The sequence below is a fragment of the Chroicocephalus ridibundus genome, chromosome 5 (assembly GCF_963924245.1).
Source record: "Chroicocephalus ridibundus chromosome 5, bChrRid1.1, whole genome shotgun sequence".
Lineage (NCBI taxonomy): Eukaryota > Metazoa > Chordata > Aves > Charadriiformes > Laridae > Chroicocephalus > Chroicocephalus ridibundus.
In genome coordinates, this window is record NC_086288.1 from 73168931 (window position 1) to 73193746 (window position 24816).

Genomic DNA, 24816 nt, shown 5'->3' on the forward strand with positions numbered 1-24816 from the left:
GCTTTCCTGATTTAGGTGCCGATAGTCCCAGTCCTGAGTCATCTCTTGGCTCAAGCCATCATTTTCCCTGACCGTGCATGTTGCTTGATCTTACCTTCTACCTTAAAAAAGTTCTTTTTAAAGACTTCTTTTTTTCACCATTGCCAGAAATATTGAGACCTCTAAAAAAACGCATTTCTCAGGAATAGCTGATGCTACAACACACCATTTGCAATGCCCTAATTCACACAACTTGAAGCAATAGCGTACACAGTTAGGCATGAAGGATGTTCTGCTCAGCACACTGATCATTTATAGATTTTTGCCACAAGGACTCTGCAGTCACAGGTTTTACTGCACTTTCCACTGTAAAAAATGGTTATGCAACTCTTGAGTTATTAATTGACAAAAGTAGCAATGTTTCCAGATTATGTTTGGCTTTGATCTAAACCTAAAAATAGCGGGGGTTTTTTTGGTTTTGTTTTCTTTTTTAGTACACCATCTGAACGTTTGTATTTGATGTAGTCAAAATTTGCTGCATGTTGTAAACTATATAAAATTGAGAAAATATTTAATTTTAAGGATTAATAACTGCTATAATCATAATCAGTAATGTGTGAATTTCTAAGCTGCTTAAGCAGCTCGGTCCATTTAAGGATCTGAAAGTTTGGTTGCCGATAGGAAAAGCACTTGAAAGTATCAAAGTATCTGGAGTCTACAGAATAGAAAGTCTTGTAAAAACAGGTTTTTATCTGTGTATATAGAATTTCTGAACCAGAAATATTGAAATAACAACCTTACTGCTTTTTTGTGTTTCTCATTCCAGTCATGAATGAAACTAAATAGTATGAAGTAGGAAAGAGGGAGCTACAAGAAATTATTATTTTAAATTCTCAAAAGAAGAAAAGATGTTTGAATAGATATTTTGAGTGCATTTTAATCCAATTTTAATACAGTGCTATCGAATCTCTTTTCCTATTGTGTTATCAGTAAAATAAACAGCTGCTTCTTTTTGTTCTGTAATGTTTTGTAATGTATTTTAGTTTGTAATAATATAAATTAGAAAGAGTTTAATCGTTGGTTCAAATATCAAAATTGGTATTTGGTTTGTTCTCTTAAAGCAGACATGCAAGTATGCTAATTTTTTTTGAAGGCTTTCACAACTTACTTATGGCTTTGTCATTCATGAGTCTTATACAATGTCATTTATCTGGTCAACTGTAAGCAGCAATGATCAAACAAATGCTAATTAAATTGCAAAACACGAGACCTGAATGTCTGAACCAAGATCCAATGGCATTTGAAAACTTAACTACCTCTAGAACCAAGTGACTTCAGACAATAGGCCTGATTTAAATAATCATCTCCCCAACACATGCTTAATTATTTCCAAAAAACCATCATAAGCTTGTGAGCTCCTGAGCCACAAAGAGTTAAATAAAAGCCAAAACTGATTAAAAGGCAACCACATTTCCAATCATAGCCTAGCTTGTGCTCACCTACATGGAAACGTCAGCAAAGTGACTCCACATGGCATGAAGTTTCACCTAATATTTGTAATATCAAATATAATGCTGTCCACACAAACCATAACACTGAAGTCTGGGCAGGAAGGAGGAAGACAGAGACAGATTCATATCCACATGTACAGGTTATAAAGTGTATGTCAAAAATACATTTATTTCATACCATCATCAACACTGACGTGATAGGTAGTTCTGACAATGAAGAAGTAAACACGGAGCTTTATTTCTGATTTTACAAGCTGTTACCTATGGCAAACACTTCTTGCAGCTCTATTCCTCTAGTATAGAACTGGGGTCATTATATCTCTATGCCCTGAGGATTTCTTAATGACTTTCAGATAGCTTTTAGTCCTGTATGGTACACAATTGCTAAAGACGTACAAAACCCTATAATGTTGCATGACTGCTTGACAAGGAATTTGAAATTAGCTGCAAATATGCCAGTTATGATCAGTTTGCACGTTTGGACATAATTTAAAGGATGTGGACAAATACGAGCTGCCTCCGAAAAAGGAATACCAAATAATACCACCTGTGAAACCTATAAAGAAAATGCTTATAAACTATGGGTCACAGTTTTGGAATTATTTGTGAACTTCAAGAGCTAAGATAGCAACTTCCTGACCAGACAGCTCCGTAACTTCTACAGTACTGATTCACGCTGTGGCATTTCTCTCAAAAACTATTTTTAACCTATTCCTCTTCCCTAATAAGCAAAAGGAAAGAAATAATCCAAACCAGGATAACGCAAGGAAATATCACCAACAGAAAATCAGACATAAATCAGAAGGCCAGGTGGCATTTGGATATTTTGAGGTATTTTTCAACCTATATTTGAAGTACAGTAGCAAAATACCAATTAAAATAAATTACGAAGAAACCAACAGATTCTAGAGATCTATACTGCCAGGAGTGGAGTGTCCCCTAGTGCTTATCACGACAATACACCCATTTGACAGCGTCTAGCAGACAATCACTAATAGATTTCATATACCAATACCGAAGTACATCTAGTGTTCAGAGAATACCTATAACAGAAAAGAATTAAAAAAAACCCAACCTTTCAATATTCTGAAAGTACTTAGCCAAAAGAAAAAGTTATTATCTCCAGTGAAATACTCCAGCTAACTGAAATTTCCTGCCATACTTAAAGACAGACGGTAAAGTTCACACTGAGTCATCAAATTCCACTGACTTCAACAAACCCATTGGCATCCTTGTCTGTTAATCAAAACATCAAATAAATCAAAATAGATTTTAGCACCAAGTAACAAGCAAGTACCTAGAGGAAGACTGACACGTAAGGGGCAGCCGTGATCCAACTGGGTACTTTGTAGGATAGTTTCAAACATCTTTATCAGTATCGGACAGAAAGCTGGACTTCTTTTCAGAAAGAGAAAATATCCTATTCAGGAAACAATGAATAACCTTTACATAGGCATTTGTCAGGTCTGTGACCCTGCGCACTTGAAACCCCACAGCTGAAACCCATCTTTTGTCACCTAGTTAAGTAACACTGTGTTCCACAAAACAAATACAAGGAAATGAGAAAACATGTAAATATTTACTCACCAGCCTTCTCCTTCTCTGAAATAACTGGCATAGCCTGAAAGAAAAAAACAAAAAAAACAACAAAAGATACCACTGTTAAAAATAATAAGAATATTAGGGAAATATTATAAAATCTTAAGGTAGATTATATGAGTATCCAGAAGGCCTGGAAAGAAACAAGTTAAGCACTCTGGAGATAAACATACAGTTCCCATTTAAGTGGCTTAATTATGCCACTGAAACATACAGTTCCCATTTAAGTGGCTAATTATGAAACCAATTACTGTTAAAAAAAAAAAAAAAAAAAGGACTATGAGAGAAGGGAGGAGATGGAGTTAATAAAATATTCCAAAGATTACGTTTTGGAATAATCATCCTAGAATACATGCCCACAAAATTCCACTGGGAAATTACTAAAAAATTCTGAAGGAGTGATGACAAAAACTGTGTGGCTGAAGATGAGACTGAAATGATGAAGTGACAAGTCTTTCTTCTGCAGAACTGAAGCAGAGTTCTGCCATTGACTCCATATAGTTATGACTCAGGCTCAAATGTATGTTGTCCTGTAACATACCGATTTCTTACTTTCTGTATAACTTTTTAAAGACAAATAACAGAAGTGTTTTCATATTGGCTGTAATTGGTTTTGGACTTGGAAAATTGTTTTGGTTTGTTTGGTATTTTTTTGCAACAGGTGTAAAAATCTTTCATACTATGCTTTTCTTTCAGACTTCTCAGAACTCCTCTCTCAGTGCATTTTTCCTAAAGTAAGTTATAGATTGAATGAACAGTAAAATGGAATTTATATGGCGCACACATAAACAGAATCAAAGAATGTGCAGATGTGATAAAGGTAAGAAAGGCTGGAGGAGGAATTGGATTGGGTATGCAATGTACGCAGAACTGCCATGTAAGTTAAGGTATCAATGATGGGGACAGGTTATTATCACATTTTAATGTTAGGCTTTATTAGCTATAAAAAAAACAAACCCAAACCAACCAAAGAAGGTGTGTCGGCTTCCTTTCAGAAAAGCTTAGAAAACAACATTGAGCTAACTGTAGGTGTGGCAACAAAGAGCATCAGCACCGTCATAAGCTGTGTCATGGAAAAGAGACATCAGTTTGGCGGGGACAGCTTATGTGAGGTCTAAAATGTGAGGTCAAGATGAACAGTGAACAGCTGTGATGCAGTGGACTGGGGGTGAGCAGTTACAGGACCCGATGGGGATATCAAGAGTGACAAGTACAGAAGACAATTTCTCTGGTGGCTTTATGGCAGACTTAAATGGACTGTAATCACATTGCCTATAACCGCAATGTGAGTCACTGGTGGTGCCTTTGGCCTGAATGGACACTTCTGAATCAGTGCCCATCATTCATATCAGCAGGCATTTTTTTTTTTTCCCCAGCATATCAGATTTCAAAATGTTGTTAATCTTGCCATTTGTCGCTTCAAGTTATTTCCTGGAAATATACAGTATTTCTAATTCATGATCACTAAAACATGTTGATTTGCAACCAAAGATAAATTTTTAGTAAATTTGTTAGATGCTAGCCCTAAAGGTTGTTAGAGTTGTTTAGCGGCTTTAGCCCAGGTAAAAAGCTGTAGCTGGAAATACAAAGAACTGTAATGCCTCAGGACAGATATGCAAGTCACAAAATTAGTACTTTTGTTAACTAGCATGAAGAAGCACTCTAAGTTCCAGACAACTTAAAGGTAGAGTGAGGTTTGGAAATAAAAGTACTTCCTATGTTCCTACAGCATTCTTGCAGCAACTCATTGAGATGGTTGCTAGAGAGACCACTGTGGATTATACAATCTACCGAGAGCAAGAATTCTAAAACCAAGTGAGATGCATGGAAAAAAGCATGCTACTAGAGTATTCAGATAGAGAAATACATTCAACATGATAGCACGACAAAGTATGTAAGTTTTCCTAGAATAATTAGGAGAAGGACCTCATACAGTGGTGACTACCTATCACCATCATTTTTCAGTACTCCAGGTCCTCTGTAGTGCATTATATAAATACAGAGATTTCTTCTTAATGCCTCACTTTTCTTCCTGATATCAGACTTAGCCTCCTTTTTTAGCAAAACGTGGTTTGGTTTCCTTCATGTGCTTTTATAATTAGAAGAACTAGTTTGCTCTGATTTGGTCTTATTGATTAATTGCACAAGAAAAAAGTATGATATTTTCCAAGAACAAAATATTTTCTCAAATTCATGCGAATCAAAGTAAAACAATTTATCTCTAAAAAAAGCCCTTATTGTAGCATCAAATTAATGAAGTAAAATCTTTAGAACAGAATAGGAAGCATATTTTTTCCAAAGAATATCAATATTCTTCTCAGTGTAAAGACTACAAATAACATGATTGTTTGATTCAGAACACGGTGCTATGGCATACTTAAAAATTCTGAATCCATTATAACAGTTACGAAAAAATAATGTATATAAACAAGCAGGTCTTACTAATTAATTCTTTAAGATTTAAGGAGAACTCATATATATATTTTTAGTTAAAGGTTTAGATTTGCTTAGTCTACAGAAAAATTGCAAAATATCCCTATTTTATTAAAATATATAGTAAATGTAAAGTCCCTGATTAAAAAAAATAACCTAAAAAACCACACCCAAAACCTACCCTCTGTAACCACAAAGTACAAAGACATTTTGGATGATACTTTCAAATATGTCTGCTTTTTAAATAGAGTGTAATTCTGCTGAATCAGGACGTAAAGCGAACTAAAAATTCTGTCAGAATGCTCTATCGCTGCTTGAAAGCTGAGGGGAAAAAAAAAAATCCTAAACGAAGATAGCATTTCTTGAAAATGTAAAATAAAGTAAACCACGAGCGAATCTTGTTCGACACAATCTCAGACAGTCCTACTATTGGTTTAGTTTTTTGTTAATACAGCTACCCATACTGCTTACATGCTGCCCAGTGGGAAAACATGATCGTTTCTTATGAGAAATGCTCTCATCTCCAGTACAGTTTTGAATTCACTGGAGACCTCCTTCCAACGAGTTCCATATGTTCCAAATGAATTGCATTCCCAGGAAGTGATTTAACATTTCTGGCAATGGAGCAATTAAACTGGATTTTCCTGCTTGGCCAGATGGGTTCAGTGTAACTTCACATTATTTCTCACTCTCCTCACAGAACTAAACAACTGGACTCACAGTTTCCACAGGGTTGGGTCACGTGTTATAAAAAAGCAGGCACACGTCCTTTTTACACCCCCTCCAAAGATTTCAACAAATAGCCCCTCGCCGCCAAATTCGGGCCCATCTGTGTATTTTTAATAGTACGTGCTCTTAGCAGCACCAAGAAAGAAAGAAAGAAAACAAACAACAAACCACCAAACCAAAAGGAAATCCTTCCAGACAGGTAAGATGGTATGACTCGCCTATGAGATCATTGCTGAAATATACTCAGAATTTTCTTTTAAACTAGAGAATGTGATTTTTAACCTATGAAAATCTTACTTGAAATGTCATATTGAAGTTTTTTGTTTGCATCCTTACTGTGTTGCAACTGATTCCCTGTAAAAACTTTATGTCCGTAAATATGACTGTAAATATGCATGTAAAATGCCATAGGGGACATTTTTCTTTGAATTTGCAGTTGCCTTGCTCAGGTAGAAAAGATTAACAGTAACACCGGGTTAAATAACCACTTCCTTTGAATTTCATTAGGAGTTAGGTGGAAAAGTTGTCTTCTAGCAAGAAAGAAAATGGTAGAAAACTCTGATAAATCACAACTGAATGTGAAACTTTTGCACAAATGAAGTTTTGTTTGACAAAGTGAAAATATCTACTTTTTTTTCTGAGCTTTTAAGACTATTTTGACAGGAAAGAGAAATAAATATGTAAAAAAAGCCCATAATTTTGAACAGCAACCATTCATGTTGGGCACAGGTAGTTCTTCACTATGAAGAGAGGAAAGAAAGAATCCCTCCCCGCTCCTCAAATTAGCTTCCTTCCATTACAGACTCAAAACCCACAGATTTCATTCTCTGAGCTGGGCTAAAAAATTAGCACCGTAGCTTTCCCAATTAGAAGTGGTAGAGTCAGTAGACGTGTGCAGTGCCTTGGTGGTGAAAGGTGGGGGCATTATCTGCAAAGACGACGGAATGCATGTGGGAGCAGCAGTGAGGGGATGCTGAGATGCAGGATGGCCATTGGAAGATGCTGAAGCACATCAAGGCTGACCTGAGCACAGCTTGGCTCTCCCCTAACTGCAGTACAAAGCTGGGGTTTTTTTGTTTGTTTGTTTGTTTTTGGTAGTGGTTTTTTTTTTTTTAATACTGATTCCAAACTTGCAGACAAAGCCATTACGAATAGAAATAAACTAGCTATCTTTTTGTTTCCTTGCACTCACAAAACATGTAGAGCTCTGTCACAGAGTGGTCAGGGTTGGAAGGGACCTCTGGAGATCATCTAGTCCAACCCCCCAGCCAAAAGTAGCCTCACCTAGAGCGGGTTGCACAGGAACTCATCCAGGCGGGTTTGGAATATCTCCGGAGACGGAAACTCCACAACCTCTCTGGGCAGCCTGTGCCAGGGCTCTGGCACTCAAAGTAAAGATATTTTTCCTCATGTTGAGGTGGAATTTCCTGTGTCACAATTTGCGCCCATTGCCTCTGGTCCTGTCACCGGGCTCCACTGAGAAAAGCCTGACACCATCCTCTTGACACCTGCCCTTTAGATATTGATAAGCATTGATGAGAGCCCCCCTCAGTCTTCTCTTCTCCAGGCTAAACAGCCCCAGGTCTCTCATCCTTTCCTCTTACACAACTGACTCATCTGCAAAGGGCTACAACAGAAGGCAGAGGTTTGTATAAACCAGCAAAGTTGGTACTGTAGAGGAGCACGTAACATACAGTTTCTGCAATAAGGATCTGCTGACATCTGTTTATTTTTGTTGTATTTGATAAACCAATTGGAGCGAGTCTTTATTTCAATTTTGCAAACAAGATACAGCATTGTTATGTTATTGCCATGAAATCCATACTTTTTCCCCAGAATAATACCTCTGTGTGGGGGTTTGGGTTTTGGTTTTTATTCTGTTTGTTGGAGGTTTTTTATGTTTTTTTTTTTCCTTTATTACAGAAATAAAGTGGATTTGGCATTACCTGAATGACGTTTTCAATGCTGCCACTGAACCATGATGGATATTCTACAAAGCCCTTCCGTCACAGAAGGCTGTTAGCTATCCAGCCTTTTCTCAGGTATGTATTTGAATAGACATACGGGGAAATTTCCTTGCTCGTGATCTGATACATCTTGATTTGCAAGCATTTCTCTACAATTTTGCCTGTGGAGATAACATCTTCTACTGCCCAGAGTGAAGGAAAAATTCCAGTCCAAGCATTAGCATACTGGGATTTGACTAGAAAGGGAAAATCCAGCCTTCATAATAATTGTGAGCAAGTTACTCAATTGCTGAGCTCAAGCTGTAATAAACCCCCTATCTTGTTTTTGGAAGTGCTTGTATGGTAATCACCTTTATTCCTGCAATTAAAAATCACAGTATAAATTCTCACCTTAGTGGATACTTCTTTTATGCAGAACAGTGTTTAGTAAGATTTGTGCTTTTCATTGAAATGATTTGCTTCAAGACCAAATCCATGTTCCCATTCTAAAAAACTGGAAGCTTTATATCACATTTGGAGCGGTAAAGCGACTAACCTCCAAAGCTTGCAAACATAAAAATGAATGCTAAATTTAAAGAGGATCATTGATTTTAAGACCAGAAACGACTATGTCAATTGAAATATCTGTCATCTTCTTTCTACTCAAACGATCGAAACACAGAAAAATCTAAAATCCTCTAAAGACGAGCAATCTACTGAGCTTCTGACAAGAAAGGAAGGAGATGATATCAACACAATATACAATTACCGAGGAAGGACTAATGAACTGAGTGACAGAGAACTCTGTATTCCACTAAACAAGAGCAATCTTGTACCTGAAAACTGAGGTCAACAACGCTCCGACAGAAAACAAACTTTAAGCATCATGTAATTTCTCATCAGTGTGTTCTGTATCGTCTGGAATCCTTAAATAGACATTTTATTTTATTTAGAAGGTATGCTCCAGTTTTCTTAATTTGGATAAGTGGTAGTTAAAATAGCCCAGTAGTTAACTGGCTTCTTTTACAGAAGAAAAAAAAAATCCACTATCATTGAGATGGTTTGAAATGAGGGAAACATCGCAATACATAACTAGAAGTTTCCTCAGTTATATCCCCGTTACAACACTACAATATTGAATAAATATCTCTATAAGAAAATTTGCATTTTTTTGAAACCAAAGCCTTTTGTGTCAATGAAACAGATTAAGAGAATAAGCATGTAGAAAACTCTTTTGGAAATACTAATGAATTTAAAGTAGCATAATCTTTTGGTATTTGCTTTGAAGTAAAATAATAGCAATAATGTAGAAGAAAACCAAAGAATTATTAGTTTATAATTCAGAATTGTTTACAAAACATTATTTATTAAACTTGTAAATGTTTAAAGTAAGTTTTCAATTAATGACAATTTTTACAATTTTTTTTTGTTTGTTTGTTTTCCAATGGATAAGGAAAGAGGAAAAACAAAACCATCACTTTCAGGACAGACCAGCTTTAGAAGGGGGATTTAGCAAGGTCTTTCTTCTTTGAGGTCTTTCATTATACTAAAGATTGCAATTACTAGAAGTAGAGCAGAAGGCAATTAAAACCCACCCAACAACAAAGCTCCATCAATTAACTCAATTTTAAAAAGGAATTAATGTCACATTCATAGGTCTCTGACTAAATTTGTGGGAATGCTACGCATTTAGTTCTAGAGGAAGTACAAAGCTGTATGCTTGCCTGCATATGTTCTCCTCCAGTCAGTTGTGTGCCTCTCCCCAACTACTTTCTTTTCTGACTAGATATTTCTGTTCGCTCGAGCCTCTTTATGCCACTGAGGTCATGCACAGAGACCCTTTCTAGTTAGTGCTGGGTGGTTGGCAGTTCTCCTTCCACGAGGCACTTGCCAAGAGCCTGCGCTTGGGGTGGTCTGGTAACTTCATGCGTCTTCATCATTCAGCTGGCAGAGTGTGACTCTTGCTGGATTGGAAGTGCAAAACAAAGATGCAGGACAGTTGTCTGTGCTCTGTTTGGTGTTATTGCAGACTTTCCATAGATCAGGCTAAGCTCCCAGTGCTCTGAAATCTGTCAGGACCACATACAGATGGTTTATATGACAGATAAGACAACAGCCTGTCCACGGCTTGTCCAGACCATTAAGTAGAATTTGGCCATAACGTAGAATTAATTCCTTTCTCTTCAGGGATGCTAAAGTCTTCAGAGCAGCAGCTGCAAGTTCCTAAATGCCCTGAGAGTTACCATCACACATCTTGTGAAACATACTTATGACTTTTTTTTTTTTAAATTACCAGTTGTTAGACCTCAGCTTATTTGCATATCAGGACTCAACTTGGAATAAAAGCAGATGTGTAAAATAAACTTGGTTTTGATACTTCCCAGGAGTTCCTCAGATAAGGAACTCTGTTTCCACTTGAACTGCTCTTTAATTACTGCAGTGGACATACAGCACTTGAAAGAGAGGTCAGTTAAATTTTAGTTTAATGTTAAGGAACATTTATATAGCTCTCGATAATAACAAAACTTGTCCTTCCTCCAGTTCCACCAAACATATGTATCTCTTCTCTAAAGAAAACATAGCTTTAATGTTAACACCAAAGCTGAGATGTGACACGCTACCTCTAGAACTGGAGCAGCCCCAAGAGTGCTCAAGCTTTTCATCAATCACCAGAGGTTCTATTAGGGTTCATTTACACATAGAGAGCTTTTTCCCAAGCTCAGAAGTCATTTGTTTAGCTAATGTTTATCTTATAAAACCTTTTACAATAACAAACACATCAATAAACCCTGAAACATTGGCAAAGCTGAACTACTTGGGAACCAGAGGGCACCTAGCTCTATAAGGCAGCAGTAAAAGATAATTAAAGTCTCATGTTTCCCATTTGTTTCAACATCATGTAATGTCTACAAATGTGATTTTGCCTTAAAGCCCTTAAATCTGGAGAGTGCTTCTACACAGCTGACAGGAATCCCAGGTGATTTCAGTCTTTTCTCATCTCTTTATATATAAAACTTACAACCTTAGAATAAGTTCATGTTTCACATAAATAAAAAATTATTTCAATCATGTGATGATAGAAAGTAAAATTTGTTACACGATGACTCTAAGTTACCAAATCCCTTTGAGCACTTACTTGGAGAGTAAAAGGGGAAATTAAAAACCACAAGATCATACCATTTCTGTCTTTCCCTGGCCACCTCAAAGAAAACAAAGGAGCTCTTTGCCCTTCATCCCAAGAAAATCAAATCACTCTTACTAATTTTGAAGGATGCAGACGTGAAAATCAGGAAGCTCACCTCATTGCTGCAAGTGCCAGAGTCTATCATAACGCAGAAGGTGCGTGTTCATGAGCTAACTGAGAAAAGGTTAGCAATATAAATCATCAGATATGTAAATGAGCAATCTGATTCTAATGATCTTTCTGGTGAGTCAGCCCAAAACCAATGGTTAATTGCTATCTGCAGTTTTCAATTCCACTAATGTTAGTCTCCTGGATTCAGATCTCACAGAGGTTAGCAGCAATAAAATAATATTTGGGTTTCTTGAATATCATGTATATAAAGGATTGGCTTTTATGCTGATTGAGGAAGACCTCTGTTCAGCTTTATGTTCTGAAAAAGAAAATTGGGTGTGGAGCTTTGCAGCAACCTGTTGACACCTACTGGGAGGGCAGCAACTACTGACAGCTACTCACACTCTCATCCTGTGTGAGTTTGCTCTCTCGAATCTCTGCCGGTAACCCCGGCTGGCTGCTCTGCCCATTGTCAGCAGCAGCAGCCTGCTGCAACTGTTCAGAGTTCTCTCTCAAAATGCAAAAAGCAAATCCCAAGAAACTTAATTTGTAAAACACTATATGTATGTTTTGGCACAAATCTTTATGCCCACAGTCTCACGTGAATTCAGTCACTGTGATTCTTACGTTTGTTGGACCAGGTGGGAAAGGATCAAAAGCAGATTCCCCAGGGTGGCTCTTGATCTGGAGCTTTATCCAGGCATAGAAGAATAATAAATTGCTACAACAGCTACATCTCTTCTATGATCATGAAAACCTTATTTTCTGCAGAATATCTTAGAACAGCATAGAAGATGAAGAGTCATATAATATGCTAATCATGAGATGATGGAGAGACGAGGGAAGTAGCATGCCAGATAGAGTCAGTGATAGGTTTAGGAGAGTCAGTGAGGTGTTTTATTGTGGAAAAAAAGTGCCTGTAACTTTGGAAGGTAGCAGGGGTGATCATAGGAGATTAAGTGCCAAATTTCAGTAAGTCAGCTAGATGTGATAATTGTCATGTTTCTTCTTGGTTTACTAAAACATAACGAAAATAGATTAACATAAATCACCCTATTTGCTTTCACAAGGAGAAGACAAATAGCAAGGAGTCGAAGCACACAGCAAGACAGTGGCTTTGTCTTGGGTAGGAGGAGGAGCTAGAAAGGAGGGGAATAAACAACTAAAATATGCTATCTGGATCCAATATGCTTATTTGACCATATTCTTGGAATCTCAGTTTGTTCGAGCTCCAACATATACGTGTAGGGAGCGTGAGCTTAAAAATGACCAAACACCAGTACTGTGACCTTAGTAAATCAGTATTTCTCCTGGTCATCCAAAAGATAGAGAGATGAAATGCAATGGGTTCTTTTGAGTGCTCTGTGCATGCGTAGTGTCCTAACCTTTAAGCACTTGTCAAGGTTGTGGGTGACATACAGGGGCAGTAAAACAAAAAGATGTCTTTTGTGTGAAAAAGTAAGAACGCTTGCTTTTCAGTTCACTGAAGGACTTCTGTTTCTTTCAAGATAATTGATTTTAAAAAAAGTAGGAAAGATATTACGTATATGAAAACAAATCCTTTTTTTCCCAAAGACAGAAAAAAGAAGTAAAAATATGTAACAAGTAAAAATGAGAAGTTTCTTTATCACTGGGAGAAGAAACGGGGGCTTTATCTCCTAAGAGGGCCAAAGGAAATGATGCAAAGTAGGTTTTTTAATCCAAATATAACAACGAAAGTTCTAAAAAATACCCCAAGCCCTTGAAAAACCTCTTCGGGAAACAAAACATTCATCTGCACAGCTGTTTTATGCTAAAATGCTTATAACCAAACCCCCCTTTTTTGTTCAAGAAACCCCCCCCGACTGTAACCATTTCTATTTTAATATCTAAATTCTGGTCAAACTGAGTATCAGATTTCCTTTGCTCATATAAGTAAAAGCTTGGTTTCTCTGGCACAGTTAATAAACCAGAGAAATACATATTTCATCTGCCATATAGTTTGCTCAGCTGGAAGTATTACCAGTAAGAGCACAACTCCAGGTCTGTGATACTACCAATTCCTATTACATTTCTTTAGGGTCTTGTAACACCTTGTTTAACTCAGTGATGCCTTTGCTAACATTTCATAGTATGTACCTACATGGACAGGCACAGACAACAGACACCCTACACCTCTTCCATCTCTTGGCCAGCAATCCCATTTTATTGCCAGGTAATATCTGTCATGCAAGGATCTTTGATACCATAAAAATCCAGAAACCAATAGAAGTACTCATACATCTGGGAAGTTTCACTCATATTTTAAAAGCCTGGGAGGAAGGAGGGGTGTTTTGCAATTGACTGCAGGTGACTCTGAATTCCATTCACCACCTTAATGCTCATCCATAAATGTTGCAGGTTAAAGTTAGGACAACCTTACTGCATGGTTAAGATCACACACAGAATCACACAGAATGGTTTGGGTTGGAAGGGACCTTGAAGATCACCTAGTTCTAACCCCCCTGCCATGGGCAGGGACACCTCCCACTAGACCAGGCTGCTCAAAGCCCCATCCAGCCTGGCCTTGAACACCTCCAGGGATGGGGCAGCCACAACCTCCCTGGGCAACCTGTTCCTGTGCCTCACCACCCTCACAGTAAAGAATTTCTTCCTGATATCCAATCTAAATCTCCCCTCTTCCAGTTTGAAGCCGTTACCCCGTGTCCCATCATTACACACCCTGGTAAAGATGACAGGCTAGTTATTACTTTTCTTAGAGTAAGACCACTGGGGATAGTCATGGTCTGGTATTAGAACAAGAATACTAGTTGGACAGTCTTTGCACCAGTTCCAAACACTAGGTTTTTCTCATCTTTAAAATATAAATAATAATGCTTTACCATGGCGTGTCTGGGGGCTTTCAAGTGCCCAGAAAAAAAATTCTGCAAAGTATTCTGATTGTTGTCTGATAGACTTTTCTACTCATTACAGCTAAAAGTGTAGTATGTTACAAGATTAACACGTAACAAATCTTAACTTTTGAATATATACACACTTTTTCCTTGCAATTGCTAAGTTTTTTTTACTGTAAATCATCTAACATGCTGTGTATTTCTGTAGCTTGCATTCTGATAAAAAAATATTTTCCAGTAAGAAGTTCCATACATTAGTCCATTTGTTTCTAAAATTTTGAATGTTAGAATCAGTGGGTGTTAAAGTAGACACAGCTCCTTACATCATAAAAATGGTACTGCATTTTTTATCTTAATTAAAAGGTATAATAATTTTCTATTCAAACAATGGCTAACCATAGCTGGTGAAGGATATGCTCTGTCTGAAAAAGCTTTATTTTATAAACTCCTTTTATAGAACAATTAAATCAATATTGCCATTCATTTATCTAACATAAGTTCCATTATTATTTTCTCTAGATGATATATTTCTAATTCATGGAAAAAAGAAATTTACTGATACAGAGCACGGTTCTGCTGAAGTTAGTAGGAACTTTGCCAACGGCTCCAGTAAGAGAAAGCTCAAGTGGACCCTCTTGACTCAAAATCTCCCTGTCTATGTTGTGTCCATTCTCTTATTAAAGACACAGTTCTGTGTGTGCCTGTATGGATATGCATAAAAGATAAAAAAATCCACTATTAAAAGCCAGGATTTATATCAAACCTTTTAGTAATTGCTACATTTACTATGAAGATAGCCCTTTTAAGATTGTTCCTTTTCCAGAAGTTCTAAAATTGGTCTTCTTTCGGGATCACTTTATTTATTTATTTTGTTCGGAATTTTATTTTTGGTTTCTGCAGGCACTAAGCAAAGAAGTATCTCATTGTCGTCTGTGTTCCCACGCTATTCCCACGAAAATCTCACTCAGGCTTGCAGACAGATGCAGCACAGATCCTGAGAGCAGTAAGTGGGTCCAATTCTGTGAAGTGCTGGACATTTTCTGTGTTTCCCCACGATCATGCTCTAATAGTACAGTTTCTTTCTGAATTGTTCCAACTTTCCCAAACTTTGTGTGGCATATTACAAAAAAGTAGTTCACAGTTTCTAAGCTTTCAAAACTTTCCAGAGGGAAACAGCACACAAGAGTCCAAGTACACTCTTGGCTTTCATACCAATACCAGTCCCCTGAGGAGAGTTTGAATTATTCCATATTTTTGTTAAGAAGGACTATTACAAGTACGAAACATTTTCTGCAAAAAAACTTTTGACTGAGTCTTATGTTCACACTCAGCCCTCCTAGAACCAATATTTCACTAGCATTTGAAAATACTCCTGATCATTAACGATGGTGCAAAAAACTCTAGAAAGCCACAAATCTCATTTCACCACATGAAGAGTAGGTGTTTTTTGAAAGCAGATCGTCTGTGGACGGCAGAGTCGATTTCTAACAGAATACCTGTATTTCATATGAAAAAGATTTTGTGAAAAGAGTTATGTGAGTAGATAAACATAAAATTTTAAATCCACCCACATTAGTCCCTACTTTTATATGTAAATTTAAATTACAGTTTTTGCCACAGGAAGGGTAGATGGCTTTTTTTTTTTTAAAAAAAGGATTTCTTCTTTCTTGTGTCTTGGCAGCAAATAAGCAGAAATATGGCTTAGTGAAAATAAAACACCCAACCAACAAACAAAACAACAAGACTGTACCAATCCTATTACCACTGCCTGTTTTTCATTGGGAAGAACAGAAGAACGCAGTACCCTTGACCACCCATGTACTTTAGACCTTCCAAGCTCAGTGTCTGCCTGCTGAACTCAATGAAGAAGGAATAGTCTGTGTATGAAGCAAGTTGCAAAATCTTGCTACGTCCCTCAAGACAGAAGTATAGCATGCAAGTTCCACTTTACATTTGCCTGTGTTTCAATTTAAGAATAAACATGGTGATAGCAGCAGAGGGTATTCATCACTTTTCAGCTGCTGAAAGAAAAAAACCTTTAGTAGTTAGTATGAAGGAGAGTGAGAGAAAGAAACAAGCCACCCTACAGGTAAATTAGATCAATCTTTTTCAGTACGCTTTTTCTTTATGCTCATTTCTCCGTTATTTTGTACTTCTAGTCTAGTCAGAACCTAGACCATTCTGATTCACTTTTCATTGGCAGATCCCACTCCCTGACATCTGGGCTTAGTATGATTTAGAAATAGAGGAACAGCCAGAAGGGAGGACCCAACAGGCTAGGGACTATTTAGAGAAGCTGGATGTATTCCAACCTGTGAGGCTTAATGAAGTTTGCCCAAGCATGCTAAAAGAGATGGCTGATGTGATTGCAAGGCCAACTAACATCTGTGAAAAATCATGACAACTGTGGGGTGTCCCTGATGGCTGGAGAAAGACACCCATCTTCATAAGAGGCAAAGAGGCAATGATCTCTAAGCTTGTCAGCTCACCTCGGACCAGGGAAAGATCATGGAAAGATCAGGGAAAGATCTCTAGTGGCAGAGATTGTAGGTTGTTTGGTTGGACTCGATGATCTCAAAGGTCCTTTCCAACCATGAAGATTCTATGATTCTATGATTCTTTTCAGTGATGCCCAGTGATGGGACAAGAGCTAATGGGCACAAACTTGAACATAGGAAGTTCCACCTAAACATGAGGAGGAACTTCTTTACTTTGAGGGTGGCAGAGCCCTGTCACAGGCTGCCCAGAGAGGTGGTGGAGTCTCTGTGTCTGGAGACATTCCAAACCCCCCTGGACGCGTTCCTGTGCAACCTGCTCTGGGTGACGCTGCTCTGGCAGGGGGTTGGACTAGACGATCTCCAGAGGTCCCTTCCAACCCTGACCATTCTGTGATTCTGAGTACACCTTGGAATCCATTACCAAAGACATGAGCGACAGGAAGGCAATCAGGAGCAATCATCATCAATGTATCATCCTTGACCCACCTGATTTGCCTTCCAAGACGTAATCACTGGCTATGTGGACAAGAAGAGAGCAGTGAATATAACATACCTTAACTGTAGTGAAACTTTATACACTGTCTCCCAAAGTAGTGTTGTTTGGAAGCTGAGAAAGTAGGAGCTGGAGGAGCAGACAGTGAGATGGGTTGAAAACTGGCTGGAATGACACCATTCAAAACTGTCAAACCATTAAAACTGACATCTTCAGCTAAAATATATAGTTCAAAAGCAGCTTATCTCTAGAATTTTTTTGTTCTGAGTTCCTAATGGGCATCTGGATGCAACTTCAAGATGCAGGATGAAATGGTTGAGAAGATAATGCCACATATTGCTGAAGACAGAAAAGCAGCTCCACAAACAGTCTGAGGAAAAGATGAAATTCTGTGAAAACCAGAATCAGTGAGATTTCAGGGAGTCCCCAGAATAACAAAAGATTGGGACGGTGGCACACAGGGAACTTGTGGAAGCCGAAATAGCTCCTGCTATGTGTACTGAGCTTGGTTTATAGAACTACAAAGCGTAAGAATTTCTTGTCAAGGCATCAAAGAAAGGCATAAATTCGAACTTGAAATCCAAGCAGGAAAAAGATGTTGACTTCAAGCATACCCTTACAGATGCTGCAGATACATGACAGATTGTCCTGAAGTACTAAGTACTTTCCACGGACATCAAGAAAACAAATAATGGCAGCAGACAGAGACGGTGTTGCCATAAGTTGTAATAAGAAATTTTCATGGCTTTCCAAGTGGCCTGAGCAAACTCGATCGATGTTTGTGAGAATGTGACAGCAGTACATAGCTTCAGAGATACATGTGAACGGGACTAAATAATCCAAACTTTCAGCTTAATAAACACCATAGAAAATACCATGTATTTTGGCACTCGTTCTTCTGCTTGCTATATATCTTATGAAACCTGAACATTCCTAATTGACTCACGGTAACCCCATGCAGTCCTGAAATACTGGCACTAGAAACATCCATTTATCTGGGTCTAGAGAAAACCAAAACTTGTTTGTGTATACATAGGAACATGCCTGGCATACGAACAAATACACCGCAGCAAGGTTCCTGATTTTTTTTTTTTTTTTTTCCTACGCTGAACATTCCACAAATAAGTTCTTAGGAAGGTGAGGCTAAGGAAAATATGTAGCAAGAGATTGCTTCAGTACTTCATTACTATAAAGGGCACTTGTGGATAGCCTCTGTCCTCAAGAACTCTTCTCTCATATGAAACTATATAAAAGATGCTGCAGCTACACGTTCCTGGCTGCTGTTGAAAACCTCAGTGTTCTGACAGCAGTTGAATTCTGTTAATACCATCACTAATTACAAAGTACTGAAAATTTTTACTCACTCTTATTCCTATTTCCTTTGCAAGTTGTTTAACATACTTAAGTATTCTAGGAGTTAAATAATTTCAATAACGGAGTTATCTTTTCTCCTAGGTTTTCTTTTTTTGATCCTGTCCTTTGTTTTTTTTTTATGGGACAGCTCGAATTTTCCATCTGAGTATTTTCAGCTTTTATGAGCCTGGATCCAATATCACAGAAATTGCATGAAAAAAAGTAGAACAGAGCAGCTAGTCTGATCTCTGTGTCTTACAGGCAATTATCTACCATTCAGTTCAAGTAAGTAATCTTCAGGAGACTAAAATGTTCAGGAGAGATTCAGGCTGTAGATCATTGAGTGTTTAGCAGTAAATTAATTTAGTAAATTAACTTATACAAGCCAGGTAGGAAAAAAGGCATATTTTGTTTAGGACATTATGATGAAGGAAAAAAAAAATAAAATCAATATTTCTACCAGATGTGCCCGGAAGTTGTGCTCTTGAATATTTGCTTAGTACGGAGCGTATACACTAAACAGGAGAGAAGAGTCTCCATAACATCACTGGTCCTTTCTGCTCTGTATCCTATCTCCATTTGTCATGAATACTTCAGAGAAAAATAGAACTGGTCCTTTGTCCCCTTACTACCCCTAACCAGCCAGGGATAATCATCCTGTTCTGATGCCTAGACGTGATGAAATCAAGCGTGAAGTTTTATTTTAGTTCTTATTTTGCTGAAAAACTAAAGCCAGAAAGTTGCAGGCACACCGATTCAGGACAAATCTTCATCTTCCCATAATCTAGGAAAGAAATGATTGTGCATGGGAACTACTGGAGCAAGAGAGACCTCTGCAACCATGTCACACCTTTCCAGAGACAAGCAGGAAGGATAGATCCAACCTTGTTACATAGGCATTAACCTAATTTGTTTTAAAGACTTAAAACGGTTCAAATCTGTGACCTTTTCTAATAAGCTATATCAACAGTTAACTACCCTTTTACTATGAAAGTGAAAGTTATTGCAAGGTTGAACTTCAATTGCATTCTGTAGCAAATGAATCTTCTTACGCCTTTGCTGGCAAGACTTAAAAGCCATCCACTTTTAGCTATCTTTTCCACATTCCTACATACAGTTATCAAACCACTCATTATCCTTTGGGCTGATTCCTCAGTGCTTACCAGGAACTGAAGATATGATATGCTATAAAAGTATTCACTTCTCTTGAACTGACAAAATTAACCCCAATTCCATGTGTGAGTACTTATTTAATTTGAATTGCCTGTGGATAGATGAACTTTTCCAGGAGTAATCACTGAGCGTGATCCCATGAAAAACCCTGAACGCTGTTACAGCTCTACCACAGGAATTTTGGTAATTAAAAGAAATCAATGGGAAGCCTTCCTTGACTTTGTCAAGCATTGAATTGTGTCCTAGATCACTAAAGACTATCTTTTTCCCTTCTTTTCTGACTTCAAACACTAGGGTAATTGATGTTGCTTTGGTCAATTCAGTCTCACCTTCATGAGATGCTTTACTTGCCCAGTCAGTTTTACAAACTGCTACTGAAATAGAATTTGAGAGAGTTGGTACCTGGGAACCAATGGAATGTACCCCTTTAAATAAGGGTCATGTCATGCCTGTGCCATCTTGTATCTCCTGGGGAAGGAGGTGGAACTGCCTCATGCTCAGAGAGCCTTCTGTCACCTAGCTCACAAATCCAACAATAAGACAAACCCCGCGTCCTGCTGCCAGCTACAGAAAGCAGTCAGAAAACAATTATATTCTGCTCCTCCCTGAGTAATAAGAGTAGATCAGAAGGGTATAAAAATTTTGATTTATGCTGTAGTGTTTAGCGAGAGGAGCCATGTAAAAAAGATTCTTGAAGTTCTATTTAAAATGTCTCCTAACATGATGCAGCCTATGATAACCAAAGTATTTGTTATTCAACTCAGTACTGTAATGCTTGACAATAATTTTCTCAAAGTAACTTAAGAACTTATTACGTGCAATTGTTTAATCTGTGTTATACAGACTTTGTGATGAACAGCTTACTACCTATACATGAAATTACCAAAATCTTTAAAAATTATTTTATTCCAAAATAAAATAGGCAGTACAGCAGGAATACTAGAATTAAATGCAGTGTTAGTGTCTCCCATTTGGATGAATTCATCCTGTAGGTGAAGAACACCGCTCTCTAACACAGTGGGATTGGTACAGTTTTAATGAACGGCTGACTGGGCCAAGACTTGGAAGAGTCACAGACAGAACTGGTAGAATTCTCCTCACGTACTGCCTTTTAATGGAAGGACATCTGCACTGTTTGGGAAAATACTTGCTCAGCTGAGTGAGAGTCCGTTCCAGAGTCTCCAGAATCTGACCGTCAGAGCAGATCTGTTTGATGCAGCAGCAGAAACAGAAATGCTCGGGAAAACACCAGAGCTCCCAGGGCTGAACTTTACAGCTGACCCGCACTGATGCTTGCAAAAATGGGAACTTCATCCATGCACATCCACAGCCCATGAGAGAAAAACATAGTAACAGCATAATTACTAGTTTGAGGAGCTGAGCTACTAGAAACTCCAGTGAAAACAACAAAGAGAGGTTTAATGGCTCGTGTTGCTTCTGTGGGAACTTCAGATGACCACACAGAACTCAATGGGAATTAGGAAAAAATTTCCCATGCATTTTATGGAACAAGTTGCATACTCCATGTGGATCCACACAGGATGGTGATTTACTGGTTGGAAGAACTGAGTCCATTTCTCATTTTGGAAGGTGATAGTCATGGCGTTTTTTTGGGTAGAATTGGCTAATAATACTGACAGACCACAACACAGCAGGGAATGCAAAAACATGCCAGGTTTTTTCCAGTAAATCTTAAAGATTATCTGCTAGTAGATGACAATGATGTGTGGTTTTTGGAGAAGATAAAAGTATAATTTATTCACACAGATTAATGATAACTAGCTAGGAGAGAGAGAATCTTTAAAAAGAAAAATCAAACTAGACAAAAATACGTGCAGACTTTTTTTTTAAATTCCTCAGTCTATTTTATAGCAATAAAAATAGTCTTGTATTTAAACTTCCCACTTAATTCTTCATTTACACTTTCCATCATACTTATGTATCGCATGTATTTGTAGAATGATGCTTTTACTGTGCAACTTCCATATTTCAAAACACAAATTACTCATTGCTTTTGCTGTCTGAAACTGTTTTTATCTTCATCTTCATTTGTATAGTCAAGACCCACCAATTTTGGATGGAAATTGTCAGTCATCATATTTTAGCTAATAGAGTCCAAACCGATATTTTCATTGCTATTCTTTTGTTCCCTGCTTCTCATCTTTACTCTGACAGAGATTTTGACCCCACTGATTTGTTTCTTTCTTCTAGTATGCCTTCTTTCCTGGATGCAAATAGATGCCTTGTCCACTGGCTTATTCATGTCTTCATCTATTGGTATAGAATGAATTTTCAATCCCAGTTTACCAAGTATGGTCAATCATTGATTTCTCTCAACTATTATTTCCCCAAAGACTTATAAGCATCCCTTCCCATGTCAAATGCTGTCCCTAGCCCATTGTTATTTGAAGAGAAGATAATGAGAAAATGTTTTAGAAAATGTGTTACTCGCTAATATTGTGTAATTTTTTTTTGTCTGTCTCCTAGAGTGAACTGCCTTACCTTCGTCTTTAGACTGAAAACTTCTTGAACTTAGACTGTTACTGAAATTAAACAACATACTTGCAGCAATTTAAGAAATAAGAATAATGCTACTATTGGTAGCCTACTAGTATTTTTGCCTTCATTCTCATCAAGATCAGACTTGCTTACACTTCACAAACCTATTTTTAAGTGGTGACAACATTATTTGTATTACTGAAGCACTCAAAAGCCACAGACTTGGACCACAACCTCGTTGTGCAAGATCCTGTACAAACAGGGCAGAAGAATTACCCATACACCAGAAGGAATGTAACCAGTATAAAGCAAGAATCCTCATGCAGACTGATGTGGGAGTAGAAGGAAAACGATCATTTGTGTCATATAAATAATGTTTTAAATAGTCTGGGAACACTGGGATCTTGACTGCTAGCAAACTTTTTCAGATATCCCAGCAAAAGAGTACACTACAGAAAGCATTAGGAACAGCCGACGAGATAGCTTTGCTGACGTATGTGGAGAGGGTCCTTATGAGGAAAAACGCGAAGGAATCCAGTCTCCCATATTCCAGGTTTACCTGCAATTGTGAATGTTACCCTATACGTATTTTTCTGAAGCATCTGGGATCTCATAATCCTAAACATACACAGAATCTAGAATATTTTTGATCTAGAATATATTTTTCTTTTAAAAATACAGTAGTGCTTACAGATTCTTTCCAAATGAATGCTTATTTCCTTTTTTTTTGATATTGCTAAAAGTCATAGCAATGACCAGGTTATTCTTTTCATGAACTGTTTCGTCTTTACATTTGTAGTGAAACATGAACTGCAATTATCCTTTCATTTTCCCCTACTTCCAGTTTCCTCTTAAAGAGGATCATCTCGTTCTGAAGATTCCCAAACACTCAGTCCCTGCGGCACACAGCTGCTCCAGAGGCCAATATGCCCTTATGCCTCCTCTCTCTTTCGCCTCTTTCATATATAAGAGGATTATGAAAAGCACTGACAATTCTGGAGCTTTTGAAGACAGTGGAAGAATTTTCAAAACATTTTTACGTATTCCATGTGGTGGGTGGGCTATACTCAAATGCCTCTTTAGCTTGTAGGAATGAGATATTTTCTAAAGTTCCATCATAGCCATGAAGATGACTTTTGTAAAAACTTGTGAGCTGCCCAAATGTATGATAGAGCCCATAAAAATATGCAATAAAGATTTTATTATAGCATGAATGGCATCATCGTTAAATTAGTTAATATTCCTTAGTAGCTGCTACTCCGTATACGAGTCACGAATCACAGGACTGAAGCATATTTTTTCCATGCGTGCTGAATTTGTTGCAAGATTAGGGTCTGAAATGCCACGTATTTCCCTACAGCAACCTTGCCCACTACCACTTTACAGCCGTCTGGCATACTCACTGCAACGCAGTCATTAAAGGTGATACTAATAGTCAAAGGAGACTTAACAGGAAAAGGGCATTTCTTGACAATGTTATCACTGTGACTTAACAAAACATGATTTAAAACTTAAACTGTGTAAGTACGTGCTTACAGTAATATCAATTAATGCCAAAACACAGTACTGAAAGCATAAAAGGCATGCTAACTGGAAGGGATCTTCTGCCTGTACTGTGATTAACTCCACCTACAGCATTTGCAAGAGATTAAGGAAGTTTAGAATGCGAAAACACATGCGTTACACAAGGATGGTAGTCCAAAAGAGCACGTTGACAGGCAGACGCCCATGAAATGCTGCCTTGGAATTCGTATATTCCAGCTTTCCCTCCTCCTGGTAGCCTGGACAGCAGCAGCGGGAGATCTGATCGGACTCACGTTCTGCAGGGCCCTGCAGCAGAACTGCTGATGACCCCAAGTGATTAAGGGTCAACAAACTCCAGCCTGAAGCAACCGTTCTATGAACTTTGGCACATTCTGAGTCGGCTCCTGCTGGTTTGTTGCCTTTGGCCCTTATCTTGCAGTTTAGCAAGGATTGTGAAATTCTGAATAAAGTTACAAGACAGATCGGGTCTGTCTCAGTGACTCAAGGCCTTGCTTTTCAAATGTTCTCAGTCTTCAAAATTCCTTTGGCAAATAATCTCATCTATCAGCTAAACATTTTCCAATAGGTGTGTCAAAGGACCCACAAAAAAAAAAAAAAAGAAAAAAGAAAATATTTTTCTGTAAATATCATGCGGGGCAAGGAAAACATTAAAACATTATCAGAGATTCTCTATGGTGGTAGCACTTCGGAAAAACTACCTGCATTCCATGTGTGCACAAACTTCAGCCCATAATTGAGAAAACTCTGCTTTGAATCTAGTACTGTGTGTTGTTTACAGATGGATGAAGGGAACAACTACTTCAGAAAAGCACAAATATCTTTGGAACATGAAAAGAAAAAGAGGAAAACAGGAGCTGCACATTTTCAGAAGTAGTTACGAGTCTAACCTC

The 24816-nt window shown here is 37.8% G+C and overlaps 1 protein-coding gene and 1 long non-coding RNA gene across 3 annotated transcripts in view; one reads left to right on the forward strand and one right to left on the reverse strand.

Annotated features, from left to right (window-relative positions):
* DLC1 (DLC1 Rho GTPase activating protein) overlaps positions 1–24816 on the reverse strand; it is a 275274-nt gene that overhangs the window by 135971 nt on the left and 114487 nt on the right. For both annotated transcript variants that reach the window (XM_063337039.1, XM_063337038.1), the window contains exon 5: positions 3078–3111. In XM_063337039.1, the coding sequence (XP_063193109.1) occupies positions 3078–3111 (34 nt within the window). The remainder of the gene's footprint in view (positions 1–3077; positions 3112–24816) is intronic.
* LOC134516629 (uncharacterized) lies at positions 6314–23554 on the forward strand. The gene is made up of 4 exons (XR_010071384.1): positions 6314–6450; positions 8175–8293; positions 15266–15368; positions 22370–23554. It is a non-coding gene; the product is annotated as an uncharacterized LOC134516629 (long non-coding RNA).